Source organism: Sminthopsis crassicaudata, chromosome 1, assembly GCF_048593235.1.
Source record: "Sminthopsis crassicaudata isolate SCR6 chromosome 1, ASM4859323v1, whole genome shotgun sequence".
In the NCBI taxonomy this organism is placed as follows: domain Eukaryota; kingdom Metazoa; phylum Chordata; class Mammalia; order Dasyuromorphia; family Dasyuridae; genus Sminthopsis; species Sminthopsis crassicaudata.
This window is the reverse complement of record NC_133617.1, coordinates 350,685,348-350,707,994: the sequence shown is the minus strand read 5'-3', so window position 1 is coordinate 350,707,994 and position 22,647 is coordinate 350,685,348. Positions and strand designations below refer to the sequence as shown.

The window sequence follows — 22,647 nt, the reverse complement described above, 5'->3', positions numbered from 1 at the left end:
AGTTATCTTAATTTGCATTTCTCCACTCATATGAAAGTGGAAATAGTTTCAATTTCATCATCTGAAAATTGTCTGTTCATATCCTTTGACCATTTATCAATTGGACAATGGCTTGATTTCTTATAAATTAAAGTCAATTCTCTGTATATTTTGGAGATGAGGCCTTTATCAGAATCTTTAACTGTAAAAATGTTTTCCCAATTTGTTATTTCCCTTCTAATCTTGTTTGCATTAGTTTTGTTTGTACAGAAGCTTTTTAATTTGGTGTAATCAAAATGTTATATTTTGTGATCAATAATGGTCTCTAGTTCTCCCTTGGACACAAACTCCTTCCTCCTCCACAAGTCCGAGAGGTAAACCATCCCATGTTCCTCTAATTTATTTATGATTTCGTTCTTTATGCCTAAATCTTGGACCCATTTTGATCTTATCTTAGTATGTGGTGTTAAATGTGGGTCCATGCCTAGTTTCTGCCATACTAATTTCCAGTTTTCCCAGCAGTTTGTCAAATAATGAATTCTTATCCCAAAATTTGGGATCTTTGGGTTTGTCAAACACTAGTTTGCTATTTTTATTCACTATTTTGCCCTGTGAACCTAACCTATTCCACTGATCAACTAGTCTATTTCTTAGCCAATACCAAATGGTTTTGGTGACTGTTGCTTTATAATATAATTCCAGATCAGGTACAGCTAGACCACCTTCATTTAATTTTTTTTTTCATTACTTCCCTTGAAATTCTCGACCTTTTGTTGTTCCATATGAATTCTGTTGTTATTTTTTCTAGGTCATTAAAATAGTTTCTTGGGAGTCTGATTAGTATAGCACTAAATAAATAGATTACTTTAGGGAGTATTGTCATCTTAATTATATTCGCTCGGCCTATCCAAGAGCACTTAATGTCTTTCCAATTATTTAAATCTGACTTTATTTTTGTGGCAAGTGTTTTTTTTTTTGTTTTTTTTATTCATTTTTCCAAATTATCCCCTCCCTCCCTCCACTCCCTCCCCCCGATGGCAGGTAATCCCATACATTTTACATGTGTTACAATATAACCTAGATACAATATATGTGTATAAATACCATTTTCTTGTTGCACATTAATTATTAGCTTCCGAAGGTATAAGTAACCTGGGTAGATAGACAGTAGTGCTAACAATTTACATTCGCTTCCCAGTGTTATTTCTCTGGGTGTAGCTACCTCTGTCCATCATTGATCAACTGGAAGTGAGTTGGATCTTCTTTATGTTGAAGATTTCCACTTCCATCAGATACATCCTCATACAGTATTGTTGTTGAAGTGTATAGTGATCTTCTGGTTCTGCTCATTTCACTCAGCAATAGTTGATTTAAGTCTCTCCAAGCCTCTCTGTATTCCTCCTGCTGGTCATTTCTTACAGAGCAATAATATTCCATAACCTTCATATACCACAATTTACCCAACCATTCTCCAATTGATGGACATCCATTCAACTTCCAGTTTCTAGCTACAACAAAAAGAGCTGTGTGGCAAGTGTTTTGTAGTTTTGCTCATATAATTCCTGATTTTCCTTTGATAGATATATTCCCAAATATTTTATATTATCGACCGTTATTTTGAATGGAATTTCTCTTTGTATCTCTTGCTGTTGGATTGTGTTGGTAATGTATAAAAATGCTGAGGATTTATGTGGATTTATTTTGTATCCTGCAACTTTGCTAAAATTCTGAATTATTTCTAATAGCTTTTTAGCAGAGTCTTTGGGGTTCTCTAAGTATACCATCATGTCATCTGCAAAGAGTGATAATTTGATTTCCTTTAATTCCTTGAATCTCTTTCTTGGCTCTTATTGCCAAGGCTAGCATTTCTAGTATTATATTGAATAGTAATGGTGATAGTGGGCAACCTTGTTTCACTCCTGATCTTACAGGGAAAGGTTCTAGTTTATCGCCATTACATATGATGTTTACTGACGGTTTAAAAAATATGCTCGTTATTATTTTAAGGAATAGTCCATTTATTCCTATACTCTCAAGCGATTTTAGGTAGGAATGGATGTTGGATTTTATCAAATGCTTTTTCTGCATCTATTGAGATGATCGTATGGTTTTTATTAATTTGATTATTAATATGGTCAATTATACTAATAGTTTTCCTAACATTAAACCAGCCCTGTATTCCTGGTATAAATCCTATTTGATCACAGTGTATTATCCTGGGGATGATTTTCTGAAGTCTTTTTTGCTAATATCTTATTTAAGATTTTAGCATCAATATTCATTAAGGAGATTGGTCTATAGTTTTCTTTCTCAGTTTTTGATCTACCTGGTTTAGGTATCAGTACCATGTCTGTGTCATAAAAGGAATTTGGTAGGACTCCTTCAATCCCTATTTTTTCAAATAGTTTATATAGCATTGGAGTTAGTTGTTCTTTAAATGTTTGGTAGAATTCACATGTAAATCCATCTGGTCCTGGGGATTTTTTCTTAGGGAGTTGGTTAATAGCTTGTTCTATTTCTTTTTCTGAGATGGAACTATTTAGACTACTTACTTCTTCCTCTGTTAATCTGGGCAAGCTATATTTTTGAAGGTATTTTTCCATTTCATTTAAGTTATCGAATTTATTGGCATAAAGTTGAGCAAAGTAGCTCCTAACTATTGTTCTAATTTCCTCTTCATTAGTGACGAGTTCTCCCTTTTCATTTTCAAGACTAACAATTTGCTTTTTCTCTTTCCTTTTTTAAATCAGGTTTACTAAGGGTTTGTCTATTTTGTTGGTTTTTTTCATAGAACCAACTTTTAGTTTTATTAATTCAATAGTTTTTTTATTTTCAATTTTATTAATCTCACATTTTAATTTTAGAATTTCAAGTTTTGTGTTTGTCTGGGGGTTTTTAATTTGTTCCTTTTCTAGCAATTTTAGTTGTAAGCCCAATTCGTTGGCCCTCTCTTTCTCTTCTTTTTATGCAAGTAGGCTTGTAGAGATATAAAGCTTCCCCTTATTACTGCTTTGGCTGTATCCCACACATTTTGGTATGATGTCTCATTATTGTCATTTTCTTGGGTGAAGTTATTAATTATGTCTATGATTTGCTGTTTTACCCAATCATTCTTTAGTATAAGATTATTTAGTTTCCAATTATTTTTTGGTCTATTTTCACCTGGCTTTTTATTAAATGTAATTTTAATTGCATTGTGGTCTGAAAAGGATGCATTTACTATTTCTGCCTTACTGCATTTGATTTTGAGGTTTTTATGTCCTAGTATATGGTCAATTTTTGTATAGGTTCCATGAACTGCTGAGAAGAAAGTATACTCCTTTCTGTCTCCATTTGGCTTTCGCCAAAGAGCTATCATATCAAACTTTTCTAGTATTCTATTTACCTCTTTGACTTCTTTCTTATTTATTTTGTGGTTTGATTTATCTAATTCTGAGAGTGCAAGGTTGAGATCTCCCACTATTATAGTTTTGCTGTCTATTTCTTCTTGCAGCTCTCTTAATTTCTCTTTTAAGAATTTAGATGCTGCATACTTGGTCTGTATATGTTTAATATTGATACTGCTTCATTATTGATGCTACCCTTTAGCAGGATATAATGCCCTTCCTTATCTCTTTTAATTAGATCAATTTTTGTTTTTGCTTGATTTGAGATGAGGATGCCTACCCCTGCTTTTTTGGCTTTGCTTGAAGCATAGTAGATTCTGCTCCACCCTTTTACTTTTAGTTTGAATGTATCACCCTGTTTCAGGTGTGTTTCCTGTAAACAACATTTAGTAGGATTCTGACTTTTGATCCAATCTGCTAACTGCTTCCTCTTTATGAGGGAGTTTACCCCATTCACATTTATGGTTAGAATGACTAATTCTATATTGCTTGCCATCCTGTTAACCCCTGCTTATGCTTTTCTCCTTTCCTTCCCTCTTACCCCTCTATCCAGTATTAAACTTGTGAACACCACTTGCTTTTCACAGCCCTCCCTTTTTAGTATCCCTCCCCCACTTTAAAGTTACTTCCCTTATTTTACCCCTTTTCCTCACAATTTCTATATTCCCTTCCTCTTAGCTTACTCTTTCCCTCTCACTTTTCAATGAAGTGGAAGAAGTTTCACCATAAATAGAATGTGTCTATTGATACACACTATGTTCATCTCCCTCCTTTCTTTCTCTCAGATATAATAAGTTACCTTTGCCTCTTCATGAGATGTAGTACCACCACTTTACACTTTTTTATGATATAATTTCCTTTCTATCTCTAGTTTCCAGGACAAATTATACATATGTTCTTTACATATTTTTATAACAGAAGTATAGTTCTCAAGATTTCTTTTTACCTTTTTAGAAATCTCTTAAGTTCTGTATTTGAAGATCAAACATTTTATGTAGATCTGGTTTTTTCATCAAGAATAGATGGAATTCATTTATTTCGTTAAATGTCCATCTTCTTCCCTGGAAAACGGTGCTCATTTTTGCTGGGTACCAAGCATTTGGCTGCATACCAAGTTCCTTAGCCTTTCAGAATATCATGTTCCAGGCCCTTCGTTCTTTTAATGTGGACGCTGCTAGATCCTGGGTTATCCTTATTGTGGCTCCTCCATATCTGAATTGCTTTTTTCTAGCAGCTTCCAGTATTTTATCCTTTGTCTGATGATCCTTTAACTTGGACACTATATTTCTTGGCGTTTTGACTTTAGGGTCCCTTTCAGTAGGTGATTGATGAATTTTTTCAATGTCTATTTTACCCTCTGTTCCAAAACATCTGGGCAGTTCTCTTTGATAATTTCCTCAAAAATAGTGTCCAAGCTCTTTTTTTCCTCACATTTTTCAGGGAGTCTGATTATTCTCAAATTGTCTCTCCTGGATCTGTTTTCCAGGTCTGTTGTCTTTCTAATAAGGTACTTGACATTCTTTTCAATTTTCATTTCTCTGGTTTTGCTTGACTCCCTCTTGGTTTCTCCTTGAGTCATTCATTTTTACTTGTTCCAGTCTAATTTTCAATGATGTATTTTCTTCACTCACTTTTTTTATATCTCTGTAATTGTCCAATTGAGTTTTTATCTTCTATGGAATTTTTTTCCGTTTTATCCATTTTATTTTTTAAACTAATTTTAACTAATCCTGTTTTTCCTTGGAGTTGTTTACCTTTTCCAATTCACTAATTTTGTTTCTCCATGATTTGATTTCTTTATGCACTCTGTCTTTAAATGCGTGGGATGACTTCTCCAGGCTCTCTTGCCAAGCTTCCCATTTCTCTTCCAGCTCTCTTGTGAGAGCCTTTTTGATTTCCTCTATGAGATTCTTTTGTATTGAGGAGCAGCTCATATCCCCCTTAGGGGATTCCTCTGGGGACACTCTGTTTTTAGTCTCCTCCGTGTTTGAAGTCTGCTCTCTCTCCACACAGAAGCTGTCAATGGTTAGAGCCCTTTTGAATTTTTTGTTCATTTTGTCAGAGCGGGAATCGAAGAAAACAAATTGACAAGAGAAACAATTGGTCTGTTTTGCAGGGGATGGGGCTGGATGGTGTTAATGGGCTTCCTCTACAGACTGGGGGGGAGGACAGCAGTGATGCACTAACAGGACGGCGATGGCTGTACTGAGTCTGTGCTCTGAGGCTCTGAGAACGCACTGAGTCAGTCCAGGTGGGGGTTGGGGGTGGCCGGGCTCTGAGAGACTCTGGCTTTCTGGGGTTTTAATCTTCACCTCCGGTGTTTACACCCTCTCCGGCTGCTCCTGGCTTGCTGCCAAGGAGGAGTATCCACACTGGGGTAAAAGCTTTTTCACAGAAACAGCAGAGATCTTACCCCTCCCCCTCCAGTCTGAGCTGTGTGAGCTGCCTGTCTCGCTCTGGCTTGCCTGCCCTCAGTCTGCGCCCAGTCTGTTCGACCCTCCCCCGAGCAAACACAGAATTTCTCTGGTGAATTTCAAGGATGTCTTCTCTGGGTGATTATTTGTGGATTTCTTTCTCGGTCAAGCATTAACTCCGAGGCTTGTCATGAAGTAAGTTCTGAGAGAAAACGCAGAGCTCAAGCAGCTGTCTGCCTCCATGCCACCATCTTGGCCGGAAGTCCCCACCTTGACTTTACCTTAGGGTATATGGTATCTACAAATCTACTATTTTGATAAAATTATTTTTCTGTTGATGATCTAGATATCATTTCTGCCATCACATATCAACTTCTGATATGTCTGTCCCTAGGCCCTCATATTGTCACATTCAACAATAGCAATATGGTAGATGGTATTCTGGAGGGAACTTTGCTCTTGGTGTTTTTATCAGTGACTTGAATGAAGACATGAGTAACCTGCCTCTCAAATTTGTATCTTGTTTACAAAATACTTTAAATGAATTTTTGACGTACAAATGTTTATTATATTTGAATACATGCCTTATTACTAAATAAAGAGTTCTATGAAGGGAGTGACTATTATTTGATTGTGGTAATGCCTTAATATGGAGGGTTATATGCATAGTGAAAAGACATTAGGTTCAGAAATTATAATATTTATATTGTTAATGCCTAAGAGCAGTTTAGTCAATTTTGTTATCTGTGTATTTTTATGTTATTAGGATACCTTGAAACAACAATTAGGCAAGTCATTGGAAGAAAATAACAGTTTGAAATCACGTTTGGTAAATATGGAACAAGATGCCAGACAGGGAGAGTCTTCGGCTTTTTTAACTATGCAGATTAATGGTGAGTTTAAAGTTCATTCAACCATATTTCTTAGCTATAAGAAGCCATTTTGGCATTACCATATTTATTTTAATTATTTTTAGTATTTAGTCTTTAATAAGTTGGATTTTAATGTTTAATCACAGGTAAGATTAAATACCATAAATAATATCATACTGACACACTCATCTGGGAAGAACCATGCCTTGAAATTATATGGCAAGAGAAGTTAAAAAACAGCATGTAGAAACACACTGCTTAATGTCATTTTTAATTGTGTCTATAAGTATATTAATAGTATATGGATACTACTATTTTTCAGGATAATATCAGCGCAGTTAGCTCTATTGAAATGATGTAGTTAAGCATAAGTGTTCAAAAGCAGGCAGAAGGTTAAAATTTTTTGAAAAGAAGAAAGAAGAGGTCAAAGTGAAGAAATGAGAGATTATTTTTTTCTTTTTTAAAAAATATTTTTAGAAACAATTTTTAATATTTGGGTTTTTTTTAAATTTTGAATCTCAGATTTTATCTTATCTTCCTCCACTTTTCTGTCATTGAGAAGGCAAGCAATTTGATAAAGGTTATACATGTGCGTGCATTCAAAGAAAACATAGACCAAAAATACCAAGAAAAATAAAGGAATTTTTTTTCTCAATAACATTTTTACAAATATAGTAATATTTTTTCCAAATACACGTAAAGATAGTTTTCATCATTAATTTTTGTAAAATTTCGTGTTCCAAATTTTTTCTTCCTTTCTACCTTACCTATCTCCCTCCCTAAGCAATCTGATTTAGGTTGTACATGTACAATCCTTTTAAATATATTTCCATATTTGTCATGTTATGCAAGAAAAATCAGATCAAAAGGAAAAAAAAAAAAAGAAAATACTATGTTTTGGTTTACATTTAGTCTCCATAATTCTTGCTCTGGATGCAGATGGCATTTTTCATCCTAAATCTTTTGGAATTATCTTGGATAATTATATTGTGAAGAAGTGCTAATCTATCACATAATCTTATTATGATTGTGTACAATGTTCTGTTTCTGCTCACTTCACTCAGCATCAGTTCATTTAAGTCTTTCCAGGCTTTTCTGAAATCAGCCTGCTCATCAAAAATAAAGAAATCAAAAAACAGATGCTTCGATCTGCATTCAAATTCTATTAGTTCTTCTCTGGAGATGGATAGCATTTTTCATCATGTGCTCTTCAGATTCATTTTAGATCTTTGTATTGATGAGAATTACTAAATCATTCATAGTTGATCATTGGACAGTATTCCTGTTACTGTATACAATACTTTCCTGGTTCTGCTCACTTTATTTTGTATCAATTTATGTAAAGCTTTATAAGATTCTTTTTGAAAGCATCATGATCATCATTTAACATGATAGTGTATTGTCATAATCATATACCACATTTTGTTCAGCCATTCCTGAGTTGATGTGCTTCCATTCAATTTCCAATATCAATTTCTTACCCACTATAAAAAGAGCTGATATAAATATTTTTGTGCATATCGATTTTTTCCCTTTCCTTTAAAAGAAAATCTCTGAATATAAATCTAGGATATGCAGTTTTATAGTCATTTTGGCATAGTTCCAAATTGCTCTTCAAAATGTTTGGATCAGCTTACAACTTCAACAATGCACACTGGTCTCCTGATTTTCCCATATTCTCTCCAACATTTATCATTTGTCTTTTCTGTCATATTAATCAATCTCAAAGGTATGAGATAGAATTTCAGAGAATTTCAGAGTTGTTTTAATTTGCATTTCTCTAATCAATAGTGTCTTAGTCCTTTTTTTCATATGACATAGAAAGCTTTGATTTCTTCTCCAAAAATTACCTGTTAATATCCTTTGATCAAATGGGGAATGAGTTGTATTTCTATAAATTTGACTCAGTTCTCTATGCATCTGAGAGAAATATCAGAGAGCAATAAAATTTTCCCCCGATTTTCTGCTTTTCTTTTAATTTTGGCTGAATTGATTTTGTTTGTGCAAAAACTTTTATTTTGATATAATTAAAGTTAGCTATTTTATAATTCTTTTTTTTCCCTGAGGCATTGGGGTTAAGTGACTTGCCCAGGATCACACAACTAGTAAGTGATAAGTGTCTGAGGGCAGATTTGAACTCTGGTCCTCCTGATTTCAGGACTGATGCTCTATCCATGGCGCTACCCAGCTGCTCCAATTTAGCTATATCTTGAAATTCTCTGTATTTCTTATTTGGTAATAAATTCTTCCCTTATCCATAGATCTATAGGTAAATAATTCCTTGCTCCCCTAATTTGCATATGTTTTCACCCACTATGTCTACATTTTGTATCCATTTTGACAATACCTTGGTAAACAGTGTGAGATGTTGATCTATATTTTCTGAAGAACTTCTTTCTTTTTTTTTTTTTTTTTTTGGCTGAGGCAGTTGGAGTTAAGTGACCTGTCCAGGGTCACACAACTAAGAAAATGTTATGTGTCTGAGGCCAGATTTGAACTCAGCTCCTCCTGACTTCAGGGCTGATGCTCTATCCACTTCACTACCTAGTTGTCTCTGATAAACTGCTTTCCAAGTTTTCCAGATTTGTCAAATATTGAGTTTGAGTTTCTGTCCCCAAAGTTTGGATCTTTACATTTTATCAAACAAAGATTACTGTGATCATTTCGTGCTGTATATTGTGTACCTAATTTATCCCCCTGATTTACCATTCTATTTCTTAGTCAATAACAGATTATTTTGATGATTACTACTTTGTAATACATTTTGAGATCTGGTGTGGCTAGACTACATTTTCTTAATTTTCCCTCTTGAATTCCCTTGATATTCTTTACCTTTTATTTTTCCAGGTTTTCCTTTTTCCCTCCATGTACTTTCCCAAAATTTACTGAAGAGTATTTTCTGTATATCTACACTGTCTATTCACCCCAATAATAATGGGAATTTTATAGGGAAAATTGGGAAAAACTGACCATCTCTAGATATCTTAGGCCAAAGTTTGATTAAAATGTAGTTAACTGTAGTTAATTTTGTTGGTTAGTTCAGCATTAGCTCTGTATATTGAAACTAGTGAACAAAGAACAGGACCAAAATTAATGTCATTTAGTTCTCATTGACTTTGAGATTAATCCTTTTAAAAATTGAAATACAGAAAAACTAAATCAATTGGATCTATCAATTTCAAACATATTTTAATTTCCCTTTCAACTAACTTATATTTGGGAGCGATTATTCTCTTGAAATAATCTGATAAATTTATGACTACCAACTTATATTTTTACTTGTCCCAAAATGTCTTCTTTCCATTAAGTTCTTATATTCCCATATTTGTTAAATAAGTTTATGTTCATCTAATATTATTTCTATTTTATAGATATTAATCACAAACTATTTCTTGTCATTATCTGCCAGAAAAGTACCTCAACTTCTCTTTATCTTACTAGTCCTACACTTTGCTTATTTTAGTTATCCTTTCCTAGACCACTTCCTGCCCATGTTTTTGTGTGTGTGTGTGTGTGAATACTAGAATTATATGCAGGTCCAACTATATAAAGATTTTGGACAAGGGTAAAATTTTTGTTTCTAAATTCTTTTTTGATAGTGTTTTATAGATGTTTTGGTCATAGTAGCACTTTATCTTCAGAGCAATTTATAAAGATTCCTGTATCCCTTTTCTGGATCTTAATTGTCAACTTAGACCATACTCTCATTTAAATATGGTTCATACTTATTTTTTCTAAATAAAACTATAGTTGCATCAAAACTCATCTTCCAATCATTCTGCGTACTTAATAGCCTTTTTTTTGAAGTGCTTAATCAGTCCCATTTAGCTTAAAATTTTTGCTATTAAATTTTTCATTGTGTATTCCCCATTTTCCCAGTCTTTTCTAAAAATATTAAATAATACCAGTTCCAGCACTGAAACACAGGAGACAGATTCATTTCTAAAATTTCTTTATCCAGAGATATGCTCTTTTACCCTAACTCTTGTTTCCTTGTATTAAGGTAAGTTGATCCTACAACACATTTATGCTTTGATGATTCCTAGTATTGTGGAGTTGATCCTGTGTTCTTGAAACCTGTATCATTGATTTGTAAGCCATGGTGGGTGCCATCATTCTGAAAAGACTTTTAATGTGGATTTAATCAATTTTTTTAAAGTTATCAATTCTAAAAGGTTATATATGAAAGTACAAATGTATTACATATTTATTTTTAATATATATTAAACTTAGTATGGTAAGATCTTATTTATAGTTTTTTTTTTGGGTTTTATTTTGGGGGGGGGTTCGATCATTCCTCATCCATCTCTCCCCTCAAATTTCCTCCTTTCCTTCTAAAGAGTAACTATAGCCAAGCACAACAAATCTATATTTTTTGAATTGTTTCTAGAATTTTAGTCTCATTCTGTACCTATAATCCCATCACCACTGTACTGAGGACAGCATGCTTCATTGACAGTGTTCTAGAATGGTGATTGATCATTGATCTGAGTTAAGTCTTTTCAGAGTTGTGTTTATAATGTTGTGGTCATTATGTAAATAGTTTTTCTAGTTTTGATCACTATCAGTTTAGATTTTCTTGAATTTGTTCCTTTTTAATATTCTTTATAATGCAATAATTACATTCTTATAAAATACTTCTTGAATATTTTGTTAAATATTGTCCAATTATTATAAAAACTTTAAATATTCATTTTTAAAATTCTGAGTTCCAAGTTTTATTCCTCCCCACTCCTCCCTCATTCCTTAAGAAAAAAAGTCACACACAACAAAACAAGAAATATAAAGAAAGTAAAATAAGTATGCTTTAATCTACACTCGGAGTTAATTTTTCTTCCTGGAGTTGAATGGCATTTTTTTTTTTATCATTGATCTTTTGGACTTGTCTTGAATCATGGTCTTGATCAGCTAAGTCTTTCACAGTTGAGTATTTTTATAACATTGCTGTTATTGTGTACAATGTTTCCTGGTTCTCACTTTACTTTGCATCAGTTTATATAGATCTTCCCAGATTTTTCTGAAAGCATACTAATCATTTCTTGTAGCACAACATGCTTAAATGCATGGATTGTGTTTTCCATCACAATCTATATTATAGCAAAACTTGTTCAGCCATTTCTCAATTGATGGACATACCCTCAATTTCTAATTCTTTGCTTCCACAAAAAGAAGAGATAGTATTTGTCATGTTAAAGAAAAGTCCCATTTATTCCTAAGCTTCCTAATTTTTAACATATCCAGATATTTTAAAATATCAAAAAGATTTGTTGTATTGTTACAATCATGTAATTTTTGTTGTCTGTTATTCATATGATCTTTTAGATTTACATATATTTTCCCCAAATTTATACAATTCTGCATTCTTGGAGTAAAGACAGTCAGGTTATATTTCATACTTTTTAATATGTTGCAGAATCTTTTTTTTTAAATATTTCATTCAATATTTCTACAACAGTATTGAATAGAGATATTGGTTTGTAGATTTGTTTCTTAAAGTCTTACAATATAAGAAATCTGGTAGGCATTTTGTAGATCTTTCACTGTTGTTGTGAACAACTTATGTACTCATATAATTAATTTTTCTTTCAATGTTAAATAGAATTTGCTTTGTAAGTCCTAATGGTTCTTTTTTTTTTTTTTTTTTTTTTCTTTGTGGATTAATTTTGACTTAATTTATTTCATTACAATTTAGGTTATTTAAATTCTCTATTCTGATTTTTTGGGCTCTTTGTAGATTTGTAAATACTCATTTGTTTCATTAAAATGATTTCTGTCATATAATTGGACAATACATTTCCTTTATTCTTGATTTGTTAAGAGTTCTTTGTTTTCTTTTCATTTTGGCAATTTGATTTGGTTTTCTTCTTTTTAAAGAAGATCAGATGAACAAGTGGTTTGTCTTTAGTTAGATTAACCTCCCCCCAAAAAACAACAACAACAACAGCAAAGTAACAATAATAAACCTCAAAGCACTAGCATTCCAACAGTTTTGGGTCATGTTTCAGCTTTTAATTTTTCATTTGATTTTCAGAATTTAGTTTTTATGTGTAGTTGAGGTGGCTTGATTTGTTGTTTTTTCAGGATTATTTTGGTTTTCAGGATTATTTGGGTGGGGGGAAGTTGAGTACATGCTTGTATTTTTAGTTATATACCCAGTTCATTGATTTGTTCTCTTTTTATTTTGTTAAATAAAAGTATTCAGACATAAGCTCTGGCGAGGGTGGGGAGAAGATAATGGGAGAGGTTGCATTTGTTTCATTTCATTTCTTTGGGGAGCCCTTTTCAGATATCTTTTGGGGTAAAGCTGAGAGAGCTGGATTTCTTCAACTTTTCAAGTTTCCATTTTAGCTGGAGGTTGTTTCATAATCTTTTTAATGCATGGTAATATAAATATATAGAAATCACATATATAAATATAAGAAATCACAAATATATCAAGAAATCACAAAACTTTACTGTAAACACTATTTAGCAGACTGCTAATCTATAATGTTGATAGCCTTTATTTGGAACTGATTGTCCCTTGTAATGTAATTTCAATTAACATGTATATTCAGGACTAGTTAAAGATAATGTTTTCATTTGTAATAGTCACAATCTTGAGGGTATGTATAATCTTAGGTATATGTAATTGAATTTCTGAGAAATATGAGTATATTTTTAATATTTACCCAGTTGTATTCTTTGTTATTCATATAACTATATAGTTTAACTAGATCTTAGAAGATGCAGATGCCATTTGCAGCAAAAAATCAGTTGTAGTAAAAACAAAGATGGAGAATCAAGACCTCAGTTCTAATTCTGGCTCTGACCAAAGATACACTCCCCAAATTATAGCATACCTTATAATAGAAGCTCTTCTACTGATCAGAAGACTTCAAATATAATCTATTAAAGGAAAGATAACATGCTTTCTAAAGGCAGAAACAACATCTGATAATATATACCAGTCATAAATGAGGAAGCATGGAAAAAAGTCTGCTGCTCTAACTTTAAAAATTTGTTGGGTTATTCCTTGTATAAAAATGTACTAATTTTTTTAAATTATAAAGTTTATTATTATAAGGCCATTTTGTGAATTGTGGTTATAAGAAACAAGTCCCCAATGTGTTTTAAATAAATAATTCTTAGAGCAATTAAACTATAGATATGAGAGCAGGGGGGGAAAATAGAAGCATTACTTTAGTCAGCAAATGAACCCAACAGAGTTGGGATTAAGCTAAATTTGGTAGCTGTAAAATGGAGAAGTTGTGAAACATACCCTTCCCAATAAACAGAAAAGAAAGTAGAACTGGTGACAGCAACTGATTGCTATGACAATGGGAACAAATTTTGATCATGATAGAGAAGGACATTGTCACAGGACTAAGGAAGAAATAAAGTTATTTTCTTCCTTAATAAATAGTATGTTGCCTTTCCTTATTTGAAGTATTTAGAGATAGAAACAAGTATATGGAAAGGAACTGTATTTGTAACTTCATTGGTAAAGAACTTCTATTTGAAGAAAGATTCTCAACTTTTTTTGCAGCCTGTATATAATTTTAGAGAGTTCCCTAAAGCACTTGGAGGTTAAGGAAGTTGCTCAAGATCCTAGTCATTTTGTATTAAAGACAGGAATTTAACTCTTCCTGATTCTAAAGCTGTGTCTATTCAGCATACCATGCTTCTTCCTCTCTCTTTAGAGATAATAACTTTTATAATAAGCTTCATCCTGCTAAGTATGAAAAACTCACTGGCTTTTCATTTTTCAAATTTCTTCTTAAAAATTTCTCTTATTAATGAAAATCTACTTTTCCACCCTTATAAGACTATACTGCCCACTGTATTCCAGCCAGACAGAATTTAACATTCTGTCTTCCTCTTCTGTGCATTCACACTGGTCATTTTTTACATGTACCATTATTTGTTCATCATTTCCACCTTATAGAACTCAAATACTACTTCTTCCATGGAGAATTCTTTTACGTTCCAGTCATCATCAAAAACCTAGTGTTTTTTTTTTTTTTTTTTTTTTTAAAGGTCTGGGTAAAGTCCTTTCTCCTACTCTTTTCTTTTAAAAATAGGCTCTTGGAGGATAGATACTTGATGAGGTTTGTACCCCCTTGATTCTTTGTGGTGATGAGGTTAAATGGCAATAAGAGAGTTGTTAAAATCCTCCTTTTGGTCAGCCACAGGTTTAAAGTGAAAGAATTCACTTATCCCAAATTATTAATGGCAGAAATGAAAGTTTATTGTTGGATAGAAACCAGTTTGCTAAGAGACTGACTTATATAGTGGCAGAGCCCTATTAGGGAATTTGAATCTTATGCTGAGAAGAGAATGCCTTCTCAGTGGGCAGAGGGTCCTAGCAAATTGCTTGGCCCTCTGCAAAGAGTGAATCCAGAAACTGCCTTTTTTAAAGGAGTCTTGGGGCTTCAGGAGCCAAGGTTCCCAGGCTTAGATGCTTATCAGTTTCCAGCCCAGATCTATTGGAATTAACAACACTTCAAAGGGGTGCTTTTTGACCAGGATTTCTAATTGAATCAAAGCTCTGGCATTCCTGAAAGATAACTTATCTCGAGGGATATGCCTTTACCAGGAGGGGCTGAGACTCCAAAAGGGATCACAGATCAAAAGGAAATACAGTTTCAATAAAGGAAACACAAGCTTCAGTAAAGGGAATAGTATCCCTCCCCCTTCAGTACTTTTTTTAATATCATTTCTTTTTCTCTAGCATCTAGCTTTGCACATAGAAGAAACACAGCTCATAGGTCAAGTTCCAGGAAGAGAAGAAGGTTGGGAGAATATGATTGAATAAATGTTGATTTTGATAGGAAGGACACCCTGTCTGAGACTAAACAGAAAAGATGGAGACATTGAAAATATTGAGAGATTTCAAAATGTGGAGAAGGGAACTCGCCATGAGGTTAATACAGCAAAATAGGAATTAAGGTCATTTGCTGAGAACAAGGGGGTGGATATGGAAGGAAGGTTTAAGAAAATTTGGAACATCTGCTGTAGGGATCAGGTTGGAAAGTCTATTGGGAAAAATAAAAACTGCCACATAGAAATGGAGAATCAGTTAGGCCATATGAAATTGCTGAGTAGCAAAGTAAAGTTAGGGAGTGGAGAGCAGGCTTGAGAAGACTTGTCAGAGCATGTCCACTGGAAGGATCAGGGGCAGAAGGTTCTAGACTGGGAGCATCAAGTATAATTGAATTCATTAATTTTAAGTAGAATGCAAACTTTTTTTTTTTTTTTTTTTTTTCTGAGGCTGGGGTTAAGTGACTTGCCCAGGGTCACACAGCTAGGAAGTGTTAAATGTCTGAGATCAGATTTGAATTCGGGTCCTCCTGAATTCAGGGCTGGTGCTCTATCCACTGAGAATGCAAACTTCTTGAAGTTAAGTACTTGTGTTTGGGCCCATAATAGATGCTTATCGAATTGAATAAAAAGAAGAGAGTGAGGAATTTGAGAGTACTGGTAGTATACACTGATAATAGTGTATGTATCCCATGAATCCTCTGGTTTATGTTCAGATTTTCTTATAATATCTCTATATATTGGTCATGTTTTTTTCTGCCCTTCCCCCCAGGCAGAAGGGTGAAGTGATTTGCCCAAGATCACACAGCTAATAAGTGCCAAATGTCTGAGACCAAATTTCACTGACTCAAGGCCCTGTGTGCCAAATCCTACTGACTATGCTACTTAGCTGATTAATTTTTTTTTTTTTTAAGAAACACAGATGTTGTTAAAATTGATCTAATGAGCAAGTTTATTTTCACATTTATTTTTAGTTAACTTTGTGACCTATGTATGGAATTTTTTTTTTCAAATTACTTTTTGGAGTACAACTATTATCAAATTCTAAAAATTAACTTTAAATTCACAATTTATAGAAACAAATGATAAAACTTAATACTAAAAAGATTTCATTTCTATTTTAGAACTTCAAAACAATAATCAGGAGTTATCCAGTGAAATTGATAACTTAAAGGAACATCTTGAACACTATGCCAAGATTCAGGAACTGACAGAGATGCTTCAGGAAAGTCACAGGTACATTATTGCTAGGAATGTATGATTTTAAAATGTTAATAACAAAATCTTAGGAGGGAGTGCATTGGGAGGTTTTTTGATATTGTGAAAAGGGTTATGGCTGGGAGACCTATATTCTCTTCTTGGTCCTGGCTAGTTAATATTTAAAATCTTTGAGCTTCAGACTCTCTCACCTGTGAAGTAAATCTGATCGCTTAAAATCCTTTTAAATTAAAATTCTGATGTCTTTGAAGTACCCAGATGAGAGAAAAACAGAGCAGCCAAAATAATGAAAATTTATGAGCGTTTATTGCTAGCTAGGGACTGCACCCCACCAGAACAGAGGAGTCAGCAAATGAGTGGTCTCAGGGTCACATATTTATAGGAAGAAGAGAGAGACATCAAAATGTTTCTTGTTACATTTGCCATAATAAAGGAATTTCTATTCTAAACAGGAGGCAAAAAAAGTTATCACTCTAAGGGGGTCATTCTCAGGCAGCAGCAAGGAGTATATTTCTTTAAGCTTATCAGGTTGTCAAGGACTCAGGTCTCTCAGGACAGCACATCTAGAGTAAGGGAGTGAAGAACTAATAATAAACTTCTAATTACAAAGATTCAAGATTATATTTCTCACTGTCCCATTTGGGGTCTTTTCCACTTCAGCTTATGATCCTTTTAGTTTTAACATTATGTAATATAAAGTGTGGTAGCTGAGTGTTGGTGATGATTTAGGGGAGGGAAGGGCAATTGGATAATATAGGTAGAGAAGTGCAGTGATGGAAGAAGGTTAAAGGGATGTCAGAAAGTCAAAGGGGAAGAGGAAGTTAAATTATTTTCCTACTGCATTTTCTGCTTCCTCATATACCTACTCATAATTATCCATTTACCTATACACCAGCACACTTTAGAGATTCATAAAGAGAACTAACATTCTTAGGGAAGGAAATTAAAACTGGAAGTTCACTTTCACGAATTAAAAAATATGCATATAAGGAATCTTCTAGTTTATTATCTTACTGATACTTGAAATATTTTGCTGTTTTTATTTCTTCAGCCAGAAAAATGCTTGTTTATTCCTTTTGTTTCCTGCTCTTAAGATTATTCCATATATAAAATAAAGTATTTTTGCCAATTCCATGGTGACTCAGTTTTTAAAAATAGTTTTTAGTGTGGAAATGATGAAAAGAACTTGGGTTGTAAATTAGAATAGCATGCCAAAAAAACCTTAAAGATCTGAAGAGGAATTTGACAAGAAGTCTATTTTGGGGGTTAGATTAAATAAAGTTTAGAATAGAAATGAATAATAGACTGCTAAAAGATCATATTAGTGATCAGGATGAAGAAATACTGGAAAAATTTCTGAGTTGGAAATAGTGCAGGTATATGCTTGTCCTTGGAGTGTGTGTGGCTTTTTTGCATGGTAGCTCTTAAAAGTCTAGGATATAAATTTTCTCCTTTCCACTGCCCGTCCTCCTTCCCTCCTCAGACCAAAGGTAGGAATGCTGCTATAGGAAGCCTCAAAAGAATTTGAGAGCAAAGTCTAGCATTCCTCTTCTTCCTGGCCTACAGTTGTAGTGCAGCATGCATTTGGAAGCCAGACCAGCCGTATGTAGTATTTGAAGGTTAAAAGATTTGTTTATTGTAAGGAGAGAAGTGTGTTTTTTTTTTCAGGTGAGAAATGACTGAGATGGATGACAAATGAAGTAAGCTTGATGTGAAAGTTGTATGTAAAATCACATAGCTAGGATTGCTTAGCCATAAAGAACTTTTCCAAGAGCCATCTGATTCACCAGTTGATAATAGTCAGAAGTTATGAATGGGAAGTTTTCAAAAGAAGACAAACAGCTGTCAATAACATGAAAAATTGCTCTTAATCTCTAAAAATTAGAGAAATGTAAATTAAAACAACTCTGAGTTGCTACCTCATAACCACCATATTAGCTAACGTGACTAAAAAGGAAAATGTTAGGTGCTGCAGTGGCTCTGGGAAAATAGGTATACTGAACTGTGCGTGGAGTTGTGAAGTCGTCTAACCATTTTGAAAAGCTGTTTGGGACTGTAACCTAAAAGCTGTTAAGGTGATATAGCATTTCCACTACTAGGTGTAGACCCTAAAGAAATTAAGGAGAAAAATGACCAATAAGTATAAAAATATCCATTGTAACTCTTTTTGTGGTGGCAAAGATTTAGAAACTGAAGGGATGTCCCATCAATTGGAGAATGCTGAATTACTTGTGGTTCTAATTTCTCTCCCAAATTCTAGTCTTGTATTGTCCACTCATACTAGACCTTTTGTCCTGGCTGAAATTAAAATTGATATTAAAACTCTGTATCCTTGAAACAGAATTGATTCTCTCTCCTTGGTCTAAGAACTTGTCTCTTCCAAACTTTCCTACTTCTGTTGCCTAGACTAATTAATTACATATATCAACTGTATTGAGTCCATCTTCCATTTAGTTGCCCAAACCATAGCTCATAGATTTAGAGCCAGAAGTGATCTTAGAGTCCTTATAATCCAGTCTCCTCATTCTTTCTTGCCTTATATGATGTTATTTTCTTTAATATATGCTACATTGTAGCCAATCTGGAAAATTAGTAGTTTTATGAAGCTTGGAATTCACTTAATCCTCATCTGTTTCTCAAAATCCTTGCCCTGCCTTCATCTGAAATGCCTTTTCCTTCATGATGCTTTTTCTCATTTATGCCACCTCCAACTGATAGTGATCTTTCCCTGCTGAAATGAAGGATTCTTATATTAATTTATTCATATACAAGTTATACATGTGCTGCTAGCACAGTATCTTTTTTTCCATGGATTTGTGTGGTTCCTCTTAAAGAGAAGGCACTCAACCCTAGAGAATCAACTAAAAAACTATTAGAAACAATCCACAATTTTAGCAAAGTTGCAGGATATGAAATAAATCCACATAAATTATCATTTTTATACATCACCAACAAAGTCCAACAGCAAGAAATACAAAGAGAAATTTCATTTAAAATAACTGTAGATAATCTAAAATATTTGGAAGTTTGCCCACCAAGGCAAAGTCAGTAACTATAAGAACACAATTACAAAACACTTTCCACTCAAATATAGTCAGATCTAATCAACTTGAAAAATATCAAGTGCTCATGGGTAGACCAAGCAAATATAATAAAAATGACAGTACTGCCTAAATTAATCCATTTATTTAGTGCTAGACCAATCAGACTCCCAAGAAATTATTTTTCAGACCTAGAAAAAATATAAAAAAATTCATCTGGAAGAACAAAAGGTCAGGAATTTCAAGGGCATTAATGGGAAAAATGCAAATGAAGGTGTCCTAACTGTGCCAGAGCTAAAACTATATTTTAAAGCAACAGTCATCAAAACCATTTGGTACTGGCTAAGAAAGAGAGTAGTCAATCAGTGGAATAAGTTAGATTCAAAGGACAAAATAGCCAATGACTATAGCAATCTAGTTTTGACAGACCCAAACATCTCAGTTTTTGGGATAAGAATTCACTATTTGACAAAAACTGCAGGAAAATTAGAAACTAGACAGAAACTGGGCATTGACCCACATCTAATACCATATACCAAGATAAGGTCAAAATGGGTTTGTGATCTAGATATAAACAAATTATAAAGATATGAAATGATAAACAAATTAGAAGAACATAGGACAGTTTACCTCTCAGATCTGTGGAGGAGGGAGAAATTTGTGAGCAAAGTAGAACTAAAGATCATTATTGATCACAAAATAGATAATTTTCAATCTATTTTCTATTAAGTTAAAAAGCTTTTGTACAAACAATACTAATGCAGACAAGATTAGAGGGGAAGCTATAAACTGAGAAAAATTTTTACAGTCAGAGGTTCTGATAAAGGCCTCATTTCTGTAATATATAATTGACCCACATTTATAAGAATTCAAGACATTCTCCAATTGATAGATGGTCAAAGGATATGAACAGATAATTTTCAGATGAAGAAATTGAAACCATCTCTAATTATATGAAAAAATTCTCTAAATCATTATTGATCAGAATAATTCAATTTAAGACAACCCTGAGATACCACTACACACCTTTCAGATTGGCTAAGGTGACAGGAGAAGATAATGATGAATGTTTGGGGGAGGGATGTGGGAAGACTGAGACACTAATATATTGTTGATGGAATTGTGAATGGATCCAACCATTCTGGAGAGCAATTTGGAACATATATGCCCAAGAGTTATCAAACTGTGCATACCCTTTGATCCAGTAGTGTTTCTACTAGGCTTATATCCCAAAGAGATCCTAAAGGAGAAAAAGAGACCCACATGTGCAAAGATGTTTATGGCAGCCCTTTTTGTACTGGCAAGAAACTAGAAATTGAATGGATGCCCACCAATTGGAGAATTGCTGAATGGTATATGAATGTTATGGAATATTATTGTTCTGTAAGAAATGACCAGCAGGATGATCTCAGAGAAACCTGGAGAGACTTACATGAACTGATGCTGAGTGAAATGAGCAGAACCAGGAGATCATTATACATGGCAATAAGAAGACTATACGACAATCAGTTCTGACGGACATGGCTCTCTTCAAGAATGAGATGATTCAGAGCAGTTCCAATGGTCATGTAATCAAAAGAGCCATCTACACCCAGAGAGAGGACTGTGGAACTGAGTGTGCTTTACAACATAGCATTCTCATTCTTTTTGTTGTTGTTTGCTTGCATCTTATTTTCATCATTTTTATTTCTAGTTTGATTTGATTTTTCTTGTACAGCAGTATAATTGTATAAATATGTATGCATATATTGGATTTAACATATTTCTACTATGTTTAACATGTATCAAACTACTTGTCATCTGTAGGAGAGGGGTGGAAGAGGGGTAAAACTGGAACACAAAGTTTTGCATGGGCTAATGTTGCAGAATTACCTATGCATATGTTTTGAAAAATAAAAAGATTTAATAAAATAAAAAGAGAAGGCACTCAAGAGCTTGTTAAAGAGATTTTAATAAGATGTAATCAAGAGTGCTATTGGTCTGAGGCTAAATTAGTTTATTTTTGCAGAGGTGGTAATGTGGGTAGTAATGTTAATCTGAGGGAAATGATTTTGTTCCTTTTGTTCCATTTTCAAAACTCTATTAATGAATCATTTCTGGAAAGTAAAATAATTAACTAAAACTTTAATTTTTGAGACATATTAAATGAATTTGGGAAAAGACGGTAATTTTGCAATGTTTTAGAATTTTTGGAGGAATTTTATATAGTTCTAATTTTAAGCACATTGTTTTAAAAGAGAAAAAAAAATAAGTGATTTCTTTTTTTTTTATTTTTCTTGCAGTTCTTTGATTTCTACTAATGAACATCTTTTGCAAGAACTTACTCAGACCCGCATTCGACACAAGGCTGAAGTTGAGCAATTACACTGGAGTTATAATGAGTTGAAAAAGACAATGTCTCAGTTTCCTCTTTGCAACTCTGACCTCAGCAGTAGTTAATATTTGTGGAATGTTGGAGTACTTTTAACTCTTCAGTTCATATTTTTGTACCTATATTTTTAAATTATATTGAAACTTTTTACCTCTGATCTTTGTATTTCTTCACATTTAATTGTTCAGGAAAGATTTCCCTAAGACAAATTTATTTTCTGATTTTTGGAAATATTTATGTATGGAAACAACTTATTTTTTAAATTTCTTAAATATCATCTTAAATACCAAGTTATAAATATCAAAAGGAGTTTTTTCTTTTAGGGAAAATCAAATCCTAAGCATGTAAATAAGGAACAGGCATGAAAATTTCTTAAGATGGATTGAGCATTAATACTTCAATATTCAGAAATACACTGAATGGGCTTTTATTATCTGTAACCTAAAACTGCTGAATTATTAAATAGTGATTGTCATTTGATATAATAAGTATCTATAAGGGAAAATCTCATTGAGTTCTATAATTTTCATATCACAAATGAGAGGTGCATTTTTTACAGGAATA

At 33.2% G+C, this 22,647-nt stretch overlaps 1 protein-coding gene across 4 annotated transcripts in view; it reads left to right on the top strand.

Annotated features, from left to right (window-relative positions):
- Positions 1-22,240, top strand: part of CEP72 (centrosomal protein 72) — a 78,139-nt gene extending 55,899 nt beyond the window's left edge. For all 4 annotated transcript variants that reach the window (XM_074279198.1, XM_074279197.1, XM_074279199.1 and 1 more), the window contains 3 exons: positions 6,546-6,672; positions 16,578-16,689; positions 21,995-22,240. In XM_074279198.1, coding sequence (XP_074135299.1) covers positions 6,546-6,672; positions 16,578-16,689; positions 21,995-22,151 — 396 coding nt within the window. In that variant the 3' untranslated portion in view covers positions 22,152-22,240. The remainder of the gene's footprint in view (positions 1-6,545; positions 6,673-16,577; positions 16,690-21,994) is intronic.
- Positions 22,241-22,647: the final 407 nt, after the last annotated feature.